Consider the following 19,733-nt stretch of genomic DNA (forward strand, 5'->3'; position numbering starts at 1 on the left):
GCGGGACGGGGGAGGCCAGAGCAGGCGGCAGCCAGTCCCGTCTGTCCGGGCACCTTGAGCTCGTCAGCTCCGAGGTCTCTCTGGCCAGAAGCGGAAACGGGGTTTCTCGAAAGTAAAGGAAGAGCCGGAGGACGCGGGCCGGCGCGTAAGGAGCGCAGCCCAGCCAGATGTGCGCAGAGCCTCCCCTGCTCCCCGCGCATCTCGTCCAAACAGCAGCCGCCGCGGATTAACTGTGTGTGTGCCCGCGGGCAGGGAAGGGCCGCCCGCCTCCTGGCCCCCCGCCCGGGGCACCAGCCCAGGCTGGGACCAGGGTGGCCACTCGGAGTGTCTGGAAGTTGACCCAGGCTTGGGGGCAGCTGGGAGTCCCAGACAAGGCTTGTTGGGAACCCAAGTTGCTTGGGGGGGGCTGGGGGGATGGGGGGGAATTCAGGGAGCTTCGGGCTCACTGGTAGTTAACTGGGAGGGATCCAGTCCCCAGACCGTGGCAGACCTGAGACACGCCTTCCGTCAGGGCCTCCACCTGGGGTCCAGGGACCGTGGGCAGGTTTGGGGAGCTCTGGGGATCCCCAAAGCAGCATATGTGCATGCACGCACATGTAAGTACACTGGGCAGCGTTGGTCTGAAAGGGTGGGAGCCCTCAGCTGGGAGCAGCAGATTTGCAGAGGTCGGCCAAGCCCGGGCGGACGGGAGGGACTGGGGCACTTCGGGGTCTCATTCCTCGAGGGGAGGACAGGACGCGCTGTCACCTCGAGCATGAGTTCTTTCTGAGCAAGTCCCTCAGCCCGCCTCAGGCCTGACAGCTCCCTGGCACCCGGGCGCTGCGCCCCCAAACTCGGAGCCAGACTTGCTTGTTCCGGGGTCTTATCATACCACGAGAAGAGGTAGGATCTGACCAGAGAAGCAGAACTCTGCCGTGATAACAGTTTTCTTTCTGTTTCACTTCTTCCTGAACCCCTGCTCCCCCACCCCTGCGACCTGCTCTGACATCACGCCTGCCCTTTCTGCCTCCCATTGCTCCGCTCAGGGCCGCTCTGGCTGCACCTGGGCAGAGGACACAGAACCTGGGATGCTGGGTTGGGATGCTTAGGGCAAAACAAAGAGCCTGTGACTCACCCCACCCCCACCCCACCCCCGCCTTGGAATATCCTTCCCGCCTGCCTCTGCTCCCCACGTGTCTGCCTGGAAGAAATCAAAAGGGGGGGTGTGCATGGCTGACACCCACCAGGCCTTGCCAGGGCAGACCGGGAACATGGAGACGGAAGGGCAGGCTGGGCGCTGGGTGGCGGAGCCAGTGTGACCCCAGTGGCCACCCCACAGAGACCCCCAGCGGCCCCTGCCCCGAGGGAGCCGGGGGAGAAACGTTCCTGGTCCTGAGTGGCCTGGAGAAGCTCACAGACTCTCTGGCGAGATTAAGAAACCATGTCCCCATGTCCGCAGGCGTCAGAAGGCTCCAGACTTGCTCACGTTCCCTGGCACGTGCCTGAGGCTTGGCCAAACTGACGTCCCTGGTTGATTATGGGCAGGAAAACCCAGAGATAAGCTCGTCTTCGTCCCGTGGGTAACATGAGGGACTTTCCGGTCAGCAGACCCAGGCCCCGCAGAGGGACTGCCCTTCCCCTAAATTCTGCCCTCGGCCCTTGCGGTCAGGAGACCAGGGGCAGACACCACAAGGCAAGCGGGGCCTTTGTCCAGGCCCTTTGGGGACCAGGGCGTTTCTGGGGACTCCAGTGAATGGGGCGCTCCCCGAGTACAGCGGGAAAGCGCCCCACGGCCCCACCCAGGGGACCCACACCAGAACGCAGTGCGCATGCAGCTGGGCACACGGCTTCAAAGAGAAACAGATGTGGAGACAGAGGACTTGCTCCCGCCCCTGCCCCCATCCAAGCCTGTTCCAGAGCTGAAAACTAAAAGACAGTTACCGTGCCCAGCCGGTGTGGCTCAGTGGTTGAGCGTCGACCCCTGCACCAAGAGGTCGCTGGTTCGATTCGCAGTCAGGGTGCATGCCCAGGGTGTGGGCCGGATCCCCAGTGGGGGCATGCAGGAGGCGGCCTGTGGATGTTCTCTCTCATCGGTGTTTCTATCTCTCTCTCTCTCTCCCCCTCTCCCTTCCTCTCTCTCTAAAATCAATAAAATACAAACTAAAGTAAAAGTTACCGTCAAGATCATTGCAAGACCTGGACTCGGCTTCCTGGCACGGCGCTGAGCTCTGGAAACACGGCCAATAGTGACCGCTCTCCGGCTGGGGCCGGCTCGCTCTAACAGGAGGCCTCAGGCCCTCCGCCTGGGGGAGCTGCGCGGCCTCGGCGGGCCCTCCGGTTCCTCGTCTGGAAGCAGAGAGGCTCTGAGGCCAGGGTTCACGGTAAGACGCAAACAGCACACAGACACCGCCCCCGGCAGCTCTGCCCGGCGCCCCTTCGTGGACGCTTGTGTTTCCGGCGCTGGGTCAGCGACCGACAGACACCATCCCACAGCTCCGCTGACATCGTCCTCGTGCAGAATTAGGGAAAACCACGCTGCCAGAGTGTGGTTTGGGGTTTCGTTTCTGTTTTTGTTTTTTTGTCAGAGCTTTTTATATGTGGGGGATGCGGAGTCAAGGATCCAGAAACCGGAAGTGCTCACACTGCTGGCGAAGGGCTGGTGGACAGGCGAGGCGCTGGAACGTCCCTTCCGACGATCACTGCCGTCCGTGTGGCCTTCTCCCCTCCTGCCTCTGGAGCCTCCCAGAGACCAGGAAAGGGACTGCTCGGCCCCCTCGAGGCTGAACGTGGGGCAGGGTTCATGTGGCAACGAGAGCCGGTTCCGGATGTGCCTGGGGCACCGAAGGCCCCGGGCACGAGGGGCTCGCAAGAACAGGGCCTGCTCTGAGCGCGTCCCGGCGGTGGCGTCACGGCCCACGGCTCGGGCCAACGGGCACATGAGCAAAGGCGGGCCAGGCCAGGCTCCCAGGAATGCAGGCCAGCCTTCAGTACAGGAAGAAAAAACCCACACGCAGAGCCGGCCAGGTCCCTACTGCCCTTTGTCATCCACTTCACTTACTGTTTGAAAGTGTGACGGGAAAGATGGCAAACTTGGCAAGCCGGGGCCGTCCTGCGGAGGGCGTGGCTCTCTTCCGCGGCCTGCCCCAGATACCCCAGAAGCCTGGGCGAGTGTTCCCAGTTCAGCTGGACAGACTCCTGGCCAGCACTAGGGCAGGAGTCATAGGAGAAACACAAACAGCATGAACAGCACATCAGAACCCAAAGCCAGCAGCGCCCGCGGGAGGTTTCGTCAACCTTGAAGGGGTCAGAGGCCAGGGCCAACGGAATGATCAGGCCCCACCCCCCAGGTGTCTGGCTGGGGCTCTCACGGAGCTGGGGCCACGCCCAGCCTGGAATTCGCTTGGAGCTCACACTTCCTACACAAGGATGTCTGGGGCAACACCTCCCCTCCCCACGGCCTCCGGAATATTCCCAGGACAAGGGCAGCTCCTGGGACTTAGAGCCCTGAGACCCGGGGGGAAGAACGTTCCCCGGATCACTACCCAGGGACAGCACACTCTGTGTCCTCCCGTTTGCCAAGTCCTCCTCTCTGCTTGGGCAAACCAGTGCTCCCTTCCTCGGCACTGCCGAAAGCGGCGTGACCTCTGCTTCGAGTCTGGAAGATGCGAGGTCCCAGATAAGCACAGCTGGTCATTAGCGTCCCTGTGATGTTTCCCACCGCGGCCCTAACGGTCTGCTTCTCCCAGCTATTTTGGGCCGAGCTGCCCAGTCGTCCCACAAGGGCAGACACTGGGATGGCAGACTTCTGAATTCCGTTCCGAAGGGTAGCCACAGGCAGGCTGAGATGGCAGGGTCCCGCTGCCAAGGGGTGGGGGTGGGACAGTCTCCTCCGAGATTTGGAGAAGGAGCCGAGATGGAAACTTGGCAGCCAGACGCAGCCTCCCTGGCCGCTGGCCCGCGCTCCTTGCTCCTGAACAGCGGTGCCCGTAGAAGGTTCGGGGCAGGTGGGGGTCAGCACTGGCCACTCCGAGACCGAACCAGCTGGTCTACTTTCTTTTCCACTCCTCACACCTGGGGAAGACCCCTGTGTCAGGGGCACAAGCCTTTCCAAGGACGGCCCCTCTGCACGCTTGAGGCCAAGACGGGCAGCCCTGTGAGCCTTCCTTGTTCCACCGTGTGCTTCCAGACTCCGGTCAAGTCACAGAGCGCCTCGTGCCTCGGTTTCCCCATCTCGCGCCGTTTTACGACCCCATTTGGGGAAGTCCTTTTGGGGACTTGGCGTTAGGCAGAGACAGGCTGCTTAGGAATGTCTTAATACACAAAATGGGAGGGCCCCCTGGTGGGCTGCCGATTCTAAGCACGGGGAGTGAAACGCAAGCCGCTGGTGCAGCCCGCATAGAAAGGTCGGTGGAGACTGCGGAGGCTTTTCCCCGGCCCGCAGAGGACGCGAGGCGTCCACAACGCACACCCGGAGAACGAAAAGCAACACCCACGCGGCCGTGACCGCTGACTCACTGTTGACAGCAAGGGGCGTGAGTTCACGACCCGACAGGAAGTGTGTTTGCAGAGGATGCGACACCTTTGACACAGTCCTCTCTTCCAGGACTCTGTCCTACAGACACACGTCCAACTGTGCTCCAAGGACGAGTTCAGGGATGCTCCCTGAAGCGTTGTTGCTGCGAAAGCATCACAGGTACCCTGAAAAGACACCTCGGGGGCCTGGGGGAGCCGGTGACACCACAGCCGCCGCTCTTCAGAGAACAGAGCAGCTCTCTACAAAATGAGATGGAACAAGGTATATAGATATATATATAGATATAGATATTTTTTTAATGTTTCTTTTTTCTTTATTGATTTTGGGGAAAGGGAGGGAGAGAGAGAAACATCGATGAGAGAGAACATCAACTGGCCGCCTCCTGCATGCCCCCACTGGGGATCGGGCCCACAACCTGGGCATGTGCCCTGACCGGGAATCGAACCGGCGACCTCTTGGTGCAGGGTCAACACTCAACCACTGAGCCACACCGGCCCGGCAGAACAAGATATATTTTGACGTAAAAAGTTACAAACCTTACTGAAAAACATTTAAAAAAAAAAAACTAAGTAAATGGAAAGGCCAATTATGGTCTTGGGTAGAAGGGTCAATATCAGAAAAATCTCAGTTCTCTCCCAAGCAATCTACAGATTCAAAGCAATTCCATTCCAAATCCCAAAAGGTCGGGGTGGGTGGGATGTCGTGGGGGGAGAGGGGAAGTTGTCCTACGACTGGTGAAGGTCTATTGTAAACAGTACCACCCTGGCTGGTGTGGCTCGGTTGTTGGGCATCCTCCCCTGCACAGAAAGGCTGAGGGTCCGATCCCCAGTCACAGCACATGCCTGGGCTGCAGGCTCCCTCCCCAGCACCGGGCGGCACGAGGCAGCCAATGGATGATGTTTTGCTCTCACATCTGGTGTTTCTCTCTTCTCCCTTCCTCTCTCTCTAAAAAAAAAATCAATTAAAATATTTTTTTAAAAGAGGTACTAATGAGGGGAGTGGCCCTGGAGCAGATGTGACATATTATACCAATGCAACATAATGGCAAGTCCCCAAACAGAGCCCCACTCTAGACACTTGAGCTATGATTAAACTGGCATTGCCTATGTATCAGTGAGGGAAGGGATGGGTTATTTTCTAAAAACAGCACTACAATGTGTGGAAGAAGAAATACATATAGCCAAAAATAAAAATAAGAGAGATGCACAACCGCTCAGTCATCAGACCATGAGAATAATCGTCATGCCATCAGATTGGTAAAATTAATACACCTAATAATATATGTGGGGCAATGAGATCTCTCATCCACTGCATTCAGTTTTATTTCATTCTGTAAAAGTTATCATAGGCAGGCCCAGTCAGTGCGACTCTGTGGTTGAGCAGTGACCCCATGCATCAAGAGGTAGCCGGTTCGATTCCCAGTCAGGACACATGCTTAGGTTGTGGGCTAAATCCCCAATGGGGGACGTGCAGGAGGTGGCCAATTGATGTTCTCTCTCATGGATGTTTCTATCTCTCTCACCTTCTCCCTTCCTCTCTAAAATAAAGAAAAGAAAAAAAGTTATCAGAGGCATATATATATATTATTTAGGGGTGCATGCCTATTTGCTAAAATTATAAAATAAGGCAAGAGAATGATTATTGCAACATATAAAACCGTGGTTACATCCGGCCGGTGTGCTCAGTGGTTGAGTGTTGACCCATGCACCTAGAGGTCGCCAGTTCAATTCCCCGTCAGGACACATGCCCAGGTTGTGGGCCCAATCCCCAGGGGGGGGACATGCAGGAGGTGGCCAATCGATGTTCTCTCTCATCAATATTTCTGTCTCTCCCTCTTCCTTTCTCTCTAAAATCAATAAAGGGGGAAAAGAAATTGTGGTTACCTCTTGGGGTGGAAGGGAGCTGGGAACCAGGAGGGGGACCTGGAGAGCTCTCAAGATCACAGGATCCATGTTTCATTTTTTAAGCTGGGAGGCATATAAAGCTATAGATACTTTAGTAAATAAAAGTTTGAATAATTTAAAATAATTTTAGTACTACATGGTGTATGGCTGGGACTCGGCCAAGCATGATGGGAAACATAAGTGAGTTTAAAAAAGGTTTGTTCCCTCATCCCCTCCCCTCCCAAAATGCAGCACATTTCCACTGGATTTTTTTTAAAAGGCAATTTAATATATGTGTTTATGATTTGTTTGTGTGTCACAAAATATCTGTAAGAATAACCACAAGAATCTAAGAATAGTGCTTGCCTCTGGGGAGGGAATGCAGAACGGGAGGGGGGTGGGAGGCAGGGTTATTTTTCACTGTGTACCATTTACATAATTTGAAATTTCCTTTCTGCATCTGTTCCTTTAATGAGAGGCTCCGGAGAGACCCAGGACGCATGCCCGCAGGGGCTGCAGGCGCCGACCCCCAGCGCCCTGCACCCTCCACACCAGGCCCCTGCGCGACTCTAAAATGAGCATCATTGCAGGACTTGGGGGTGACCGGCAGGAATGCCCTTTAACATATCCACTAAAATAGCTCGGGAGGAGCGGGAAGAATCAGAGACCCTTATTTGGAAGGAGTCTGCTGCCTGCAGGTCAGGGGAACCCAGGCCGCTCCAGCGGGTAGACCAGCGCGCTGATATTTGGAAAGGGACCCACATTCCGACGTGGGCGCCCAGAGGAGCCAAGGGGGAGGGGTCCCTGAGAAGGAGGGTAGCGGAGAGAGGCCCGGGCAAGGAGTCCTACAATCTCAGCTCAAAGAATGACCACCTGCTTCCCCAGTAGCCTTCGCCTCCGCCCCCTCCCGTTTCTGCTCGGCGGACGCTCCAGAATAACGGGGCCAAGGGCCTGCGCGAAGGCAGAGCCGAAGTCCCTCGGCCCTCCCCCGGCCCGCGGTTCCTCTCCCTGCCTGCTCGCTGAGTAACAAAAACTACAACTCCCAGCAGCCCCTCGCGCGCCCGGCGCGCAGCCGCAGAGCAGAGGCTGCCGGGAGCGTGGTGCTGGGGGCGGGGCGAGCGCGCCGGGCGGAAGTCGGCCGTCCGCTCGGTCCCGGCCCTGCCCGCAGCGAGGCCCAGCCTTACGCGGGCTCCGGAGCCGGCCCGCACCGGGTGAGTGACGGCTGCCCCGCGGCCGCCCGCGCTCTGGCTCGCGACGGGCCCACCCCCGCTTGCCGCCGCACTGCGACCCTGCTGCGTCCCGCCCCGGGTCCCCGCACGTCCGCTCTCCCTCCGCGGGGGCGGGCCGCCTCCCTCGGACCCTGGCGAGCTGCCCCCTCTGCCCTCCGACCTGGGGCTCCTCCCCTCCTTGACCTGGGGGCACCTCCCCCACTCTGGCCTGGGGGCTCCTCCCCCACTCTGACCTGGGGGCTCCTCCCCCGCTCTGACCTGGGGGCTCCTCCCCCGCGCTGACCTGGGGCTCCTCCCCACCTTGATCTGGGGGCAGCTCCCCCCCCCGCTGACCTGGGGGCTCCTCCCCCGCTCTGACTTGGGGGCTCCTCCCCCACTCTGACCTGGGGGCTCCTCCCCCGCTCTAACCTGGGGCCTCCTCCCCACCTTGATCTGGGGGCTCCTCCCCCGCGCTGACCTGGGGGCTCCTCCCCACCTTGATCTGGGGGCTCCTCCCCCGCGCTGACCTGGGGGCTCCTCCCCCGCTCTGACCTGGGGCCTCCTCCCCACCTTGATCTGGGGGCAGCCCCCCCCCCTCTGACCTGGGGCTTCCTCCCCACCTTGACCTGGGGGCTCCTCCCCCGCTCTGACCTGGGGCTTCCTCCCCACCTTGACCTGGGGGCTCCTCCCCCGCTCTCACCTGGGGCTTCCTCCCCACCTTGACCTGGGGGCAGCTCCCCCGCGCTGACCTGGGGGCTCTTCCCCACCTTGACCTGGGGGCAGTTCCCCCGCTCTGACCCTGATGGACACCTCCCCCTCCTGAGGGGTGTGGGACACCCATCCTGACCACACCCTTTCCTGTGCCCTGCGATTTGAGGACTTTGAGCTGTGCGGCCTCTCCCCCGGGAGGGGTTAGGGCTTCCTCATCTAACTGACTGTCACACCTGCAGCCAGCCTCCCGCACCTTCGTCCTTCCCCTCAGCACAGCTCACTTTCCCTTCTTTTGCACTCAAACCACCCACCCTCCCTGCATCCCTGCTGTCCCTGTCCCCTCCATCTGGTCTGGAGCCCTTCGCCCCTGGCGACCAACACCTCCCCGCTCACCCCCGTGGCTCAGTGCCCTTCCCTTGTCTTCTGTGTCCCAGGGCCTGGCAGGCTCCTCGCACCTGTGCCCACTCTCCTTTCCCCCAGGCCCCTGGTGTCCCCCGGGAGAGCTGTGCGTCTTAGCACACCAGCCCATTTCTCATCCCCATCTTGGGGTCTGTGCTTGGTCGACCAGAGCGTGCGTGGGAACACGCGGGTGCTGCTGTGGGCTGCGTCTTGCTGGCTCTTCAGTGTCAGGGCCAACACTTGACCAAAGCTAGTCACACAGAAGGGTCTGTGGCAAGGAAGCTGGGCTGCAGTCCTCGGGGCGCTGCGGGGTCTCTGCGGGGTCTCTACAGCCTCTCGTTCCACTCCCTTTGGGGAGCTTCACTGACATAGATCTTCCTGGGCTGGGCCGCAGACCCTCCTCAGTCCCCAGTCTTCTTGGAAAAGTCCAGCCCGAGCCTGTGGACAAGGGGGGGCTTCTCCCAGCGCAGCCTGGGCTCCTGGTGCCCCGCCCTGCTGGCCTCAATGAGCCCTCTATTCGGCCCTGACTGCCTGCTAAAGGGCACGTTGCCAGGCCAGCCTTCTCCCTCTGGACTTCGGATTTCACAGGGGTGTCCCGGCCTGGGCAGCCCAGAGCGTCTTCGGGGAGAAGCGTGGCGGGTGCACCAGCAGAGACCACCACCGTGGTCTGGGGACAGAGGATTCTCAGTCTTCGGACTGTTATCCAAATTAACCCGACCACAAGGGCGATGTTCCATCCCAGGGAGGGGGAGGGAGTCACATATTCCAAAAGTACACCGTAGGATCCCTTGTGGAGGTGTAAATCTGGTCATTTGATGCCTTCTTCCCCTGAAGCTGGGCCCTGGAGGTAGTCCACGCCCTAGTTTAATGGCCCATAGCAACCACGTTGCTTTAAGCTATTGGTCTTAAGGACATTTTTATCCACCAGCCCAACTGTGCCCCGAATCCGCCGTGTTTCCTGAGCCCCAGAGGAGTGAGGAGAGACCCAGGATGTGGTGGTGCTCTAGTGGTGTGTTTGCCCCCACTCCCTGAAGGTAGCCTTTGGGGTCACATGCCAGGTTCCCCCAGATACACATGGCCCCTTTCATCTGAGTCTCGGACAACCATCACGGCAACCATATGGGGTAAGGTATAAATGCTCTGTTTTGTTTTTTCTTTCAAAAACAGAATATCTAGGATTTGGCCAGTTTGGCTCAGCAGTTAGAGAGTCGGCCCGAAAGGTCGAGGGTTCGATTGGGGTCAAGGGTACGTACCTGGGTTACAGGTTCGATCCCTGTTCGGGGTTATGGGAGAGGCAACCAATCAATGTGTCTCTCTCACATTGATGTCTCTCTCCCTCTCTTCCACGCTAAAAATCAATGGAAAAATATCCTTGGGTGAGGATTTAAGAAAAGAGAGAGCCTGGCCAGTGTGGCTCAGTGGATTGAGCACTGTCCCAGGGACTGAGAGGTCCTGGTTCGATTCCCACTCTGGGCACATGCCCGGGCTGCAGGCTCCATCCCCAGTGGGGGCGTACAGGAGGCAGCCGACCCATGTTTCTCACGTTGATGTTTCTGTTTTTCCCTCTTTAAAAAAATCAGTGAAAGCATATTTAAGTAAAGGTTGAAAAAGAGAAAATAGCTCAGATCCGAGAATATGGCCCAGAGTCCTGAGTGGACCGGCGTTAGGACAAGGAGGCCATGTCCCAGTTGCACAGACCCGTGGATCGGCACCCAGGACACTGCGGGGGGACGAAGCGTGGCGGTTCTTCTCCCTCCGTTAGTACTCTGGGCGGTGGAGATTTCTGAAAAGTTCTTCGTAAACGCCAACAGGAAGGGGATTTAAATGTTTATAGTCATTATTTAGGCCATTTATGCTGATTTAGACAGGACAGCTGCTTAGAAAACCATCTTGAGAGTGAGCAGTCTGGGAAGATGTTCGTTTCTCTCTCACCCGCTTTTCTTTTGAATCCCACTTATTTATCTGTAATAAGTTCTGTCAGTGAACGGAACTCACAGCTCCAGGTTCCCAGGCCGAGGACTGGGCCTCGGGAAATGAGGCAGGAGTAGGGCTGGAGACGGGGCCATGTGCACTGTGGCAGACCAGGGACAGTTAGAGTGACAGGTGGGAGGGAGCGAGGTCGGAGTCTGTGCAGAATGGCTCCAAGGGGTCACTGTGCCCCAGCAGCCCAGCACTGAGGACAGCGGGAGGAAAGGTGGGTTCGGGCAGGTGTATCCGCCGCTGTGGGAGCAGCCTGATTCGGGCCGAGGGTGGCATTGCACCCCGTCTTCTGGCCATGCAGGGCTGTTGAGGAAGGCACTTGCAGCCCAGAAGGCGGGTTCTGCTGCAAGTCCTCCGGGTGTAACAGACGATGCAGAGTGAGCACAGCCCTGCTGTGCTGCCGGAGATGTAGCAGGCGATGCAGAGTGAGCACAGCCCTGCTGCGCTGCCGGAGGTGCAAACAGACCGAAGCCGGAGCGCTGGGTGCGGATGCTCCGGCCCTGGGAACAGGCGGAGGTTCTTTTCCTTGTCCCCAAGATGTCCACGTCCTAGCCCCCACAACCTGCAAATATGTTACACAGCAAAGGGGCAGTACGGGAGCAGCTGGAATTCAGGGTGCTAATCAGCTGACCTTAAACTAGGGAGATCATCTCCCTGGCCGGTTTGGCTGGGCAGTTAGAGCATCGGCCCATGGACCAAAGAGTCACGGGTTTGATCCCAGTCAAGGGCACCTGCCTTGGTTTCAGTTCGTCCTGGGCCCTGGTTGGGTCGTGTTGGAGGCAGCCAGTCAATGTCTCTCTCTCTCCCCGCCCCCTCCATCCCCTCTATCTGGTGATTAAATAGAAAAAATATCCTCTGGTGAGGATAAAATAATAGGGAGGCCATCCTGGATTGCCCGGGACCACCCGGAGTGACCACGGCCCTGACCAGGGAGAGGGCAGCAGGGGCGCATCCGGGAGAGCGAGGCAGGCGGGCGCAGAGGTGCAGCATCGCTGGCTTTGAGGTGGAGGAAGGGGCCACAAGCCAGGGGATGCTGCTGGCCACTGGGGGCCGGAGATGAATGGCCAGGAAACGGAGTCTGCCCTCAAGCCTCAGAAGGATCAGCCCAGTGAGCCACTTCATGCCGCCGTCCTGGGGCCTGCAAGGTTGCTTTTTAAGCTGCCAGTGTTGCACTGACGTTACAGCAGCGACACGACACTGATACGCTCCCCTTCGGTGGTCAGCTTGAAAGCAGGGCTGAAGAACAGTCCCCCGGCTGTATTCGACTTCACCCCGGGAGTGGCTAGTGCCCGTTGTGCGCCGAGGAGGGGGCAGGATTTAGTGGGGCCGGAGAGCATTCTGTCAGCACTGCTGCCTGAAGCCTGTCTTGCGGTCAAGAGGGTTCGCTCTTTTCTTTCCAACCAGGAAGTGACTGGCAGTGAGGGCGGAGGCTGCCTGCTGTCTGGACACTAGCCCATCAGAGACCCGGGTCCTGGGAGCTGTGGCAGGGAGGGACGGCGGGAGGGTCTGGGAGGAGAGGGCCGCTCCTTGCCAGGCAGCCGGAAGAGGAAGAGGCCCTGGGCTGTGCTCTGCTCCCTGCCCTGCCCAGATCCTGAGGGGAGGAGCCGGAAATCTGCTCCGCCACCTGTCCAGACCACTCCTGGAGGAAGCCTGGGAAAGCTACCCCCTGGCTGTCCCCTTCCGTCTGAACCTTGTGTAGGGCCTGGCGGCAGGCCTGAGGATGGCCCGGGAAGGTAGGGGTGTCCGAGCCGGTCCGCACACTTCACTGAAGGTGGACAGGGAGGGGTGCCCTGTGTGCGGCCGCCCTGGGGTCTGGGAACCTGCACCCCTGGCTGGTTCAGGTCTGCTGTATAAGGACATCCGGGTGTGACAGGGACAGAAAAGCCTTGAGTCAGGCCACCTGGAAAGTGGGAGGGGACCGGGACCTGAGCCCCGGGCCGTGCCCTCCTGGGGCTGCTCTGGGGGGGGGGGGCGTGCCCTCCTGGGGCTGCTGGGGGCGGGGGCTGTGCCCTCCTGGGGCTGCTGGGGGGGGGGCTGTGCCCTCCTGGGGCTGCTCTGGGGGGGGGGGCTGTGCCCTTCTGGGGCTGATCTGGGGGGGGCATGTCCTCCTGGGGCTGCTCTCTGGGCCGTGCCCTCTGGGGCTGCTCTCGGGGCTGTGCCCTGCGTGTGGCTCTCAGGAGGGTCCAGCAGGGCTGCTGTCCCCTGGGGTTTCTGACGAGACGTTTGCAGACCCCCCCAGACAGGCGAGCCGGCCTAGCCAGAGCACCCTGATGCTTACTGTAGCAGCGTGGCCCCCGTTCCTGATGACCACCTGCTGCAGGTGGGCCTGGCCCCCTTCTCGTCACAGGGAAGCATGTGAGCTGCGTGGGCCTTGGAGGAGTGTGGGCACGGACACCGCGGGCGGGCTTGCTGCCGGGAGCCCTCTGCCCGCGCCTCTCCCCTTCTCCAGCTGGTTCTGCTCGGTGTGTGGCTGGCGGGTTTTTTAAAATAAAGATGCAGGCTTTTCCTCTGCCCCAGGCCTCCAGCTGGAGGCACTTGCCATCCTGTCCTGGGGCTTGTGGGCAGCTGGGCATGCTGGCCCAGAAGCTGGCGAGCCCGCACTGGGGGTTGTGTTCCTGCAGGCTGAGGTCCATGCAGAAGGGGGGCGGCAGGGAAGGAAGGAGCAGCCTCGAGGGCTGGGAGGAGGCAGACAGGAGGAGGACCCATAGTGTCACCACACAGCCTTGTCCTGGCTGCTGGCGGGAGCCGCTGTGGGACCCCGAGGGACTGCTCGTGGGGCCTCAGGAGCAGGCCCGTCAGTCACCATCTCCCGGAAGCAGGCCTGCCCTGGCACTGAGCTTCTGGGAGGGACAGAGGAGGGTGCTCCTCCCAGGGGCCAGGCTGCAGTCACGGAGTCACAATTCACCGTTCATCCATAGTAGTTATGACCTGACGGTGGGGATGGTGACCCGGGAATGAGAGGGCGTCTCCGGGGCGGTGAGGGTGGCAGCACTGGTGGCAGCAGTCTGCCCTGGCAGCGTGTCCACTGCACCTGCAGCCCTGACAGCTGGGCAGCTCGGCCTTGGGCTGGGCTGTGTGACGAGGGCGGGGCGGGGGGCTGGGAGTGGAGAAGCTGTGGAGGGTGTGGGTGTGTGCTCCCTTCAACAAGTGGGACCTGAGTTCCTGCTGCTTCCTGGTGACGGGCAGGAGTGTGTGGCTGTGGCAGGATCGGGACTCCTGTCTCCCAGCACGAAGGCCACGGCCACCAGCTCTGGCCACAAGGGAGCTCTTCGTGTGTGGCTCCCTCCAGGCATCGGGTCCCACGCACCTTGCTGCTCCTTAGAGGCTGCTTCTCCGCACCTGACCCTGTGGCCAAAACCTAAGACTGCCCAGAAGCAAGGAGGGGAAGGCATGCGGTCCTGTGGAAGGAACCCTTGCTGTGGTCCCCATCCTCAGAGCCGGGCATGTGGGGGCCAGGGGGCCACAGAGCCTTCGAATCTCCGCGCCCTGCCCAGATGCCACCTGGCAGCGAGGAGCATCCGCCCCTGGTGCCCCCCGGGCTGTCTGGGAGGAGGCAGGCGTGCCTGGCAGTCCCGTGAGGGCAGCTGAAGGACGGACTGGGAACCACAGCTAGGCTGGCGTGCTGAGTCTGCCCGGCGAGGCTGGCTGGCCGCACGCCCGTGTGCTGACACGCTGGCTCCGGGCAGCGAGGGCCATTCTGGCTCTGGTCCCTCGGTCACTGGCCTTAACAGAAAGGTGCCAGGGGACAGGTGTTGCCGAAAACAGAACCATTTCTGTTCGGCTTGAATCTGCTCTACGTTTATCCTTGAGTGTCACAGACACCTAGCCTGGGGGAGGTGAAGACCCGCGCTCAACGGGCAGTAAACGCTGTGGCAGGACAGGGGACGCGGAGGAGCAAGTGATGTCCCCAGCGTGCGGTCGTGGTGCCGGGTGCCGGGAAGGGGATGGAGGGCAGAGCCTCCAGGGAGGACTTCCAGATGAGGTGGCATCTGACAGAAGCGCAGACACACCCCCCCCTCCCCCCCCGCTGGTCTCTTGCCTGAGACCGAGAGCTCTGGCTGCGCTGACCGCCGGGCCGTCCATCTCGCCAGCTGGCACCGAGGAGACGGGTCCGTTTGCTCAGGAAAGACTCCTCGTCTTGCCGAGTAGGAGGGAGCAGAGCGCCAGAGTCGGGGTTTGATCAGGCCGAGGGGTGATCATGGCCACCGCACCACGGTGGTGCCGTGCGTTCTGGACAAGCACCTTCTGACCCAGCTCCAGTCGTGACCTCTGTCTCCTCCCCGTGTGCAGGTCCCGCCAGCCCGCCCTCCGGACCCCCGCCAGCCCTCCAGCCCCCGGGATGGAGTGAGTCTATGCACTCCCTCTGGGTAAGCGGAGGGGGCCTTCCCGCACTGGCGTCCATGAGCAAGGTCGCGGACCCCCGCTTCCGCGCCCGCTGGAAGGTGATCCTGCCGTCCGTCCTGGGTGCCGCCATCCTCTGGCTGCTCTGCTCCCACCGCCCGGCCCCAGGCAGGCCCCCCGCACCCAGCGCCCACAACTGGAGGCTCAGCCAGGCAGCTGCTGACCGGTACAATGACACCTACCCCCTGTCGGCCCCCCAGAGGACGCCGGGTGGGACCCGGTACCGAATCGCACTCATCGCCGACCTGGACACGGAGTCAAAGGCCCAGGAGGAAAATACCTGGTTCAGCTACCTAAAGAAGGGCTATCTGACCCTGTCCAGCAGTGGGGACAAGGTGACCGTGGAGTGGGACAAAGGCCACAGGGTCCTGGAGTCCCACCTGGCGGAAAAGGGGCGGGGCATGGAGCTGTCCGACCTGATCGTCTTCAACGGGAAGCTCTACTCCGTGGACGACCGGACAGGGGTTGTCTACCAGATCGAAGGCGCCAAGGCCGTGCCCTGGGTGATCCTGTGCGACGGCGACGGGACCGTGGGGAAAGGTGGGTGTGGGCCCCGTCCCTGGGCAGGGTTGTGGGTCCCTGGGCGGGGTCGTGGCGCGGGGCCGGGCTGCAGGAGGCGGTCACTGGTGCTGGGCACAGCTGGGTTTGTGAGGCCTTGTGCCCGAAGGGAGCGTCCAGGAGCGGGTGTCCCTGTCCTGCTTCTGGCCCACGGCCACGCCCAGGAGCACAGGCTGCGGACCGCAGCCCAGAGCCCTTTCTAGAAGGGTGAGCTTGTTGCCAGAGGACTGTGGAGAAGGGATTCTTTCCAGGGTGGGTGTCAGGGCTCAGTCCCATGCTGCTCTCGGCGCCTCTAGGGACATGGCCTTTTTTATGTCTTAAAAGTTGTCTGAAGAGCACGCTGGGATTGCACCGTCCAGGTGCCGTGCCCACGAAGCCCGGGGGTCAGATTGTTGTCACTTTGAACTGAGACCTTTTGGAAAATGTGCACCTCTCCTGGCCCGCCCTCCTTTCTGGAAACCCAGCAGGAGGGTCTGAGCGCTGACCGCACTCCAGCAGAGGCCGACGGCCGAGCTCAGCTGTGCCCGCAGCTCTGCTGTTGGCCGGCGGGGGGTCCCGGCCTTCCTCAGGCGGGAGCAGACCGCGAGGGGGCGCTGGCAGCGGCAGGAGCTGACCACAGCTGCCATGTGTTCCTGTGCTCTGCGGGCTTAAACCTTCTAGAAGGCGGAGCCCCACTGTGGGCCGCTTGGGGAACGAAGCCCCTTGAGAAACGGACTTGGAGGGGAAGGACGCTGACGCGGGCCAGGCAGCAGGAGCCGTTGAGATGGGTCTCACAGCCGTCCCGGCAGGGTCCTGGGGCAGGGAGGGGGCAGGATGACGCAGGCCGGAGGGCACGTGCAGCTGCCCTGCGAGGGTTGTCGGGCCTGCAGAGGGTGCCCGCCGCTGACCCTCCCGGAAGGCAGCTCGAGCAGGCTGTCCTGTCCACCTCTGATCACTACCTCAAGGGACACCCAGGGCGGCTGGGCCCACAGGAGCCGGGCGGGCGGAGGGCTGGCCGTGGGCTCGGTCTGCCCTTCTCGTCCCCCTGTCCGCAGGCTTCAAAGCCGAGTGGCTGGCCGTGAAGGACGAGCGCCTGTACGTGGGCGGCCTGGGCAAGGAGTGGACCACCACCACGGGGGAGGTGGTCAACGAGAACCCAGAGTGGGTGAAGGTGGTGGGCTTCCGGGGCAGCGTGGACCACGAGAACTGGGTGTCCAGCTACCACGCCCTTCGGACCGCTGCTGGGCTCCACCCGCCAGGTAAGGGCCACCGCCCAGGGGTGTCTGGTTTCCTTTCTCGCTGCGATGGTTTCCGATGGTTTCCGCTCTCTGATGGCTGCTCCCCTCAGCCGTGGACTCTGGGGCAGATGAGGCATTTTCTGTCACCCCCACTCACCGGACGTGCCCTGCTGCCCCCAGGCGCAGGCAGGGCAGAACTCTGCCCCTTACCCTGGCCTCCCGAGCTGTCACCCCGCAGTGGGGCTGCGACGCTTGGAGCGGCCTGGCCAGCTCTGGGCTTGGGGGGCCACGGGCCTCCAGTGGGGAGCAGCCGTGCTGCCTCGTCTCCTCGGGCACCTCCCCCTCCGCCCTGCCTGCACCACAGGGCGCCTGGTCTGCTCCCTCCCTGGCGCCGTGCGCCCTGACCAGCTCTAGGGGAGCAGACTGACCGCACGGCTGGGCCTCGGCAGCTCCGGGAAGCCGGCCGGGCAGGCGGGCCCGGGACAGGAAGGCTCCCGCAGGCGCTGCCCGGCTGCTTCTCGGGGCGACGAGAACGGGCACCGGGAGGCCCGGGGGGTGGTGCCCCTGCTGGCTGGCAGTGCCCACGTGCGTGCCGGGCGCTGGGCCGCGCTGAGGCCCTGCGGTGTGTCCCCAGGCTACCTCATCCACGAGTCCGCCTGCTGGAGCGACACGCTGCAGCGCTGGTTCTTCCTGCCGCGCCGGGCCAGCCGCGAGCGCTACAGCGAGAGGGACGACGAGCGCAGGGGCACCAACCTGCTGCTGAGCGCCAGCCCCGACTTCAGGGACATCTCCGTCAGCCGCGTCGGGGACGTGGTCCCCACGCACGGCTTCTCCTCCTTCAAGTTCGTCCCCGGCACCGACGACCAGGTCGTGGTGGCTCTCAAGTCCGAGGAGGACGGCGGCAAGGTCGCCACCTACATCATGGCCTTCACTCTGGACGGGCGCTTCCTCCTGCCCGAGACGAAGGTCGGGAGTGTGAAGTACGAAGGGATAGAGTTTGTTTGACTTTTAAAAGGCCGAGGAAGAGCAAGTTTAAGTGACATCAGGACTCAGATTCTATACAAAGCAGAGGATGCCCTTTTCTGGTGTGTGTCTGGCTTTTTCTTCCAGGGACTCTGAGGAGGGGTGTGGGGCTCAGAGGCCTCCGCTGCAGGGTCAGCCGGCCTGTGGAGCGGCCCCCCGACGCCCAGCGGAGGGCAGTCTCCAGGGCCCGCAGTCCCGTGCGCTGCCATCTGGCGGCAGAAGCGGGCATTGCAGGCACCGCAGTGTGGGGCCCGGCCCCCTAATTCTCCCGCGCCCTGCCTTCCATCTGACCTCCCTTTTCTTTCTGTTGTTCTTTTGTTCAATAAATGTTTCTTGAGCTCCCAGCCTGTGTGGGCCCTGAGCCCTGGGGGACACGGCGTTGACTCTGAAGTGCACCTTCTTGGGAGCTCCACCCTCCACCTGCCCCGGCCTCCTGCCCGGAAAGGACCTGTGAGCAAGGGCAGGCTCTGCGGACACGTCCCCCAGAATGTCGCAGGAAAAGTCACTAGCCCTCCTGTGTGTCCCCGAGCCTCACATCCGACAATCTCGATTCCACGTGGCCGGTTCCGTTTCCTCCCTCCAGGAAAACTCTATGGCTCCATAGCTCTTTGAAGTTTTAATTACTCTCATTAAAGCAGTTTCCTTTCTTGTGAGGGGGAACCACCAAACCTACCGCACGGCCAAGTCCTTCCGTTAGCAGACGCATTCCCCTCAGTGAGACCTGGGACTTGGCCGCAGCGGGCACAGCGAGTCCCGCACTGAGCCGCGGCCAACGGCAGCAGAGACGAGGGACACCGGCTTCTAGCGGCAGCCTCGTGCCTCTAAAGCTTCCCACGGCGACTTGGATTTTGTTTCCTGGCCCCAGTGAGCCCCTGGGTGCTGGCACGCCTCCGCCGGAGTGGCCAGGCGGCCGGCCCTGCCCTGCCCCTTCCTCTCCTGGTGGGAGCTTCGCAGCCTCTTCTCCGGGAGCCAGACTCCAGCTTTCCTGCCCCAGTGAGCCCCTGGGTGCTGGCTCGCCTCCGCCGGAGTGGCCAGGCGGCCGGCCCTGCCCTGCCCCTTCCTCTCCTGGTGGGAGCTTTGCAGCCTCTTCTCCGGGGAACCAGACTCCAGCTTGTCTAGGTCCCTGCGTCTGCTCTCATGCTCCAGGGCAAAGGCAGAGGGTTTGAGACGAGGTCAGCTGGGACCCAAGCTGAGGAGGGCGCTGTGGTGGCAGGAAGGCCACCTCCTCAGCTCTGGCCGCAGGCTTCTCGACGTGTCACCGAGCACCAGGCGGGAGCCCAGCGAGGGTCCCTCTTCCTCACACTGCTCCCTCGCGTGTTTCCTCTACTGAGGCACAGCCAGCGGGAGGACAGAGGCCAAGCCGTGGACGCTGACATTCCTCGAACGCGGCTCCCAGTGGACACGCCTCTTCTGATGGTGCCCGGCGGGTCCCCGCGCCACCTCCTCGGTGAAGGTCAGGGCTCTGGCACTGGATGCATTTAAAAGTGCAGAGACGGAGTTAAGAGGGTGGGGGACTTGGGACAGTCACCGGGCTGAGACCTGAGGCATTCATGTGGACGCCTCAGCCGTGGCCAGGGTGCCCACCCCACCCCGGTGATTCTGAGACAGTTTACAGCTGCCCCTCCCCCCATGTTCGCAGTGTGATCGTATTGACCGGCCCCTTGGCCGTTGTGTTGTGAACAATAAAGTGGGAGGGGCCGAGAGTTCTCCGTCTGCTCTCTGTGTTGGCGCCAGGGCTCGCGCTGGGATGTGGGGAGACCGGGAGGCCTGCACCCCGCCCTGACGCGCCATGGAGTTCGTTCTTGGGCAGCCGCCCTCTGAGTCGTCGAGTCCAGCTCTT

At 61.6% G+C, this 19,733-nt stretch overlaps 1 protein-coding gene across 1 annotated transcript; it reads left to right on the forward strand.

The window, feature by feature from the left end:
* The first annotated feature begins 7,549 nt into the window (after positions 1 to 7,549).
* Positions 7,550 to 18,890, forward strand: CANT1 (calcium activated nucleotidase 1). The gene is made up of 5 exons (XM_036269101.1): positions 7,550 to 7,607; positions 9,643 to 9,838; positions 14,985 to 15,635; positions 16,688 to 16,891; positions 17,505 to 18,890. Exons 2-5 carry the CDS (start codon positions 9,766 to 9,768, stop codon positions 17,873 to 17,875), a joined length of 1,299 nt encoding a protein of 432 aa, XP_036124994.1. The 5' UTR covers positions 7,550 to 7,607; positions 9,643 to 9,765; the 3' UTR covers positions 17,876 to 18,890.
* Positions 18,891 to 19,733: the final 843 nt, after the last annotated feature.

Source organism: Molossus molossus, unplaced genomic scaffold (assembly GCF_014108415.1).
Source record: "Molossus molossus isolate mMolMol1 unplaced genomic scaffold, mMolMol1.p scaffold_m16_p_19, whole genome shotgun sequence".
Classification (NCBI taxonomy): Eukaryota; Metazoa; Chordata; class Mammalia; order Chiroptera; family Molossidae; genus Molossus; species Molossus molossus.

Bases quoted from the DNA above. Each gene is read 5' to 3' on its own strand.
- CANT1 (XM_036269101.1), top strand. From the start codon at position 9,766: ATGCCAGGTTCCCCCAGATACACATGGCCCCTTTCATCTGAGTCTCGG. The intron at 9,839-14,984 runs GTAAGGTATAAA...CCCCGTGTGCAG, and splicing joins CATCACGGCAACCATATGGG to GTCCCGCCAGCCCGCCCTCC. The intron at 15,636-16,687 runs GTGGGTGTGGGC...CCCTGTCCGCAG, and splicing joins CGACGGGACCGTGGGGAAAG to GCTTCAAAGCCGAGTGGCTG.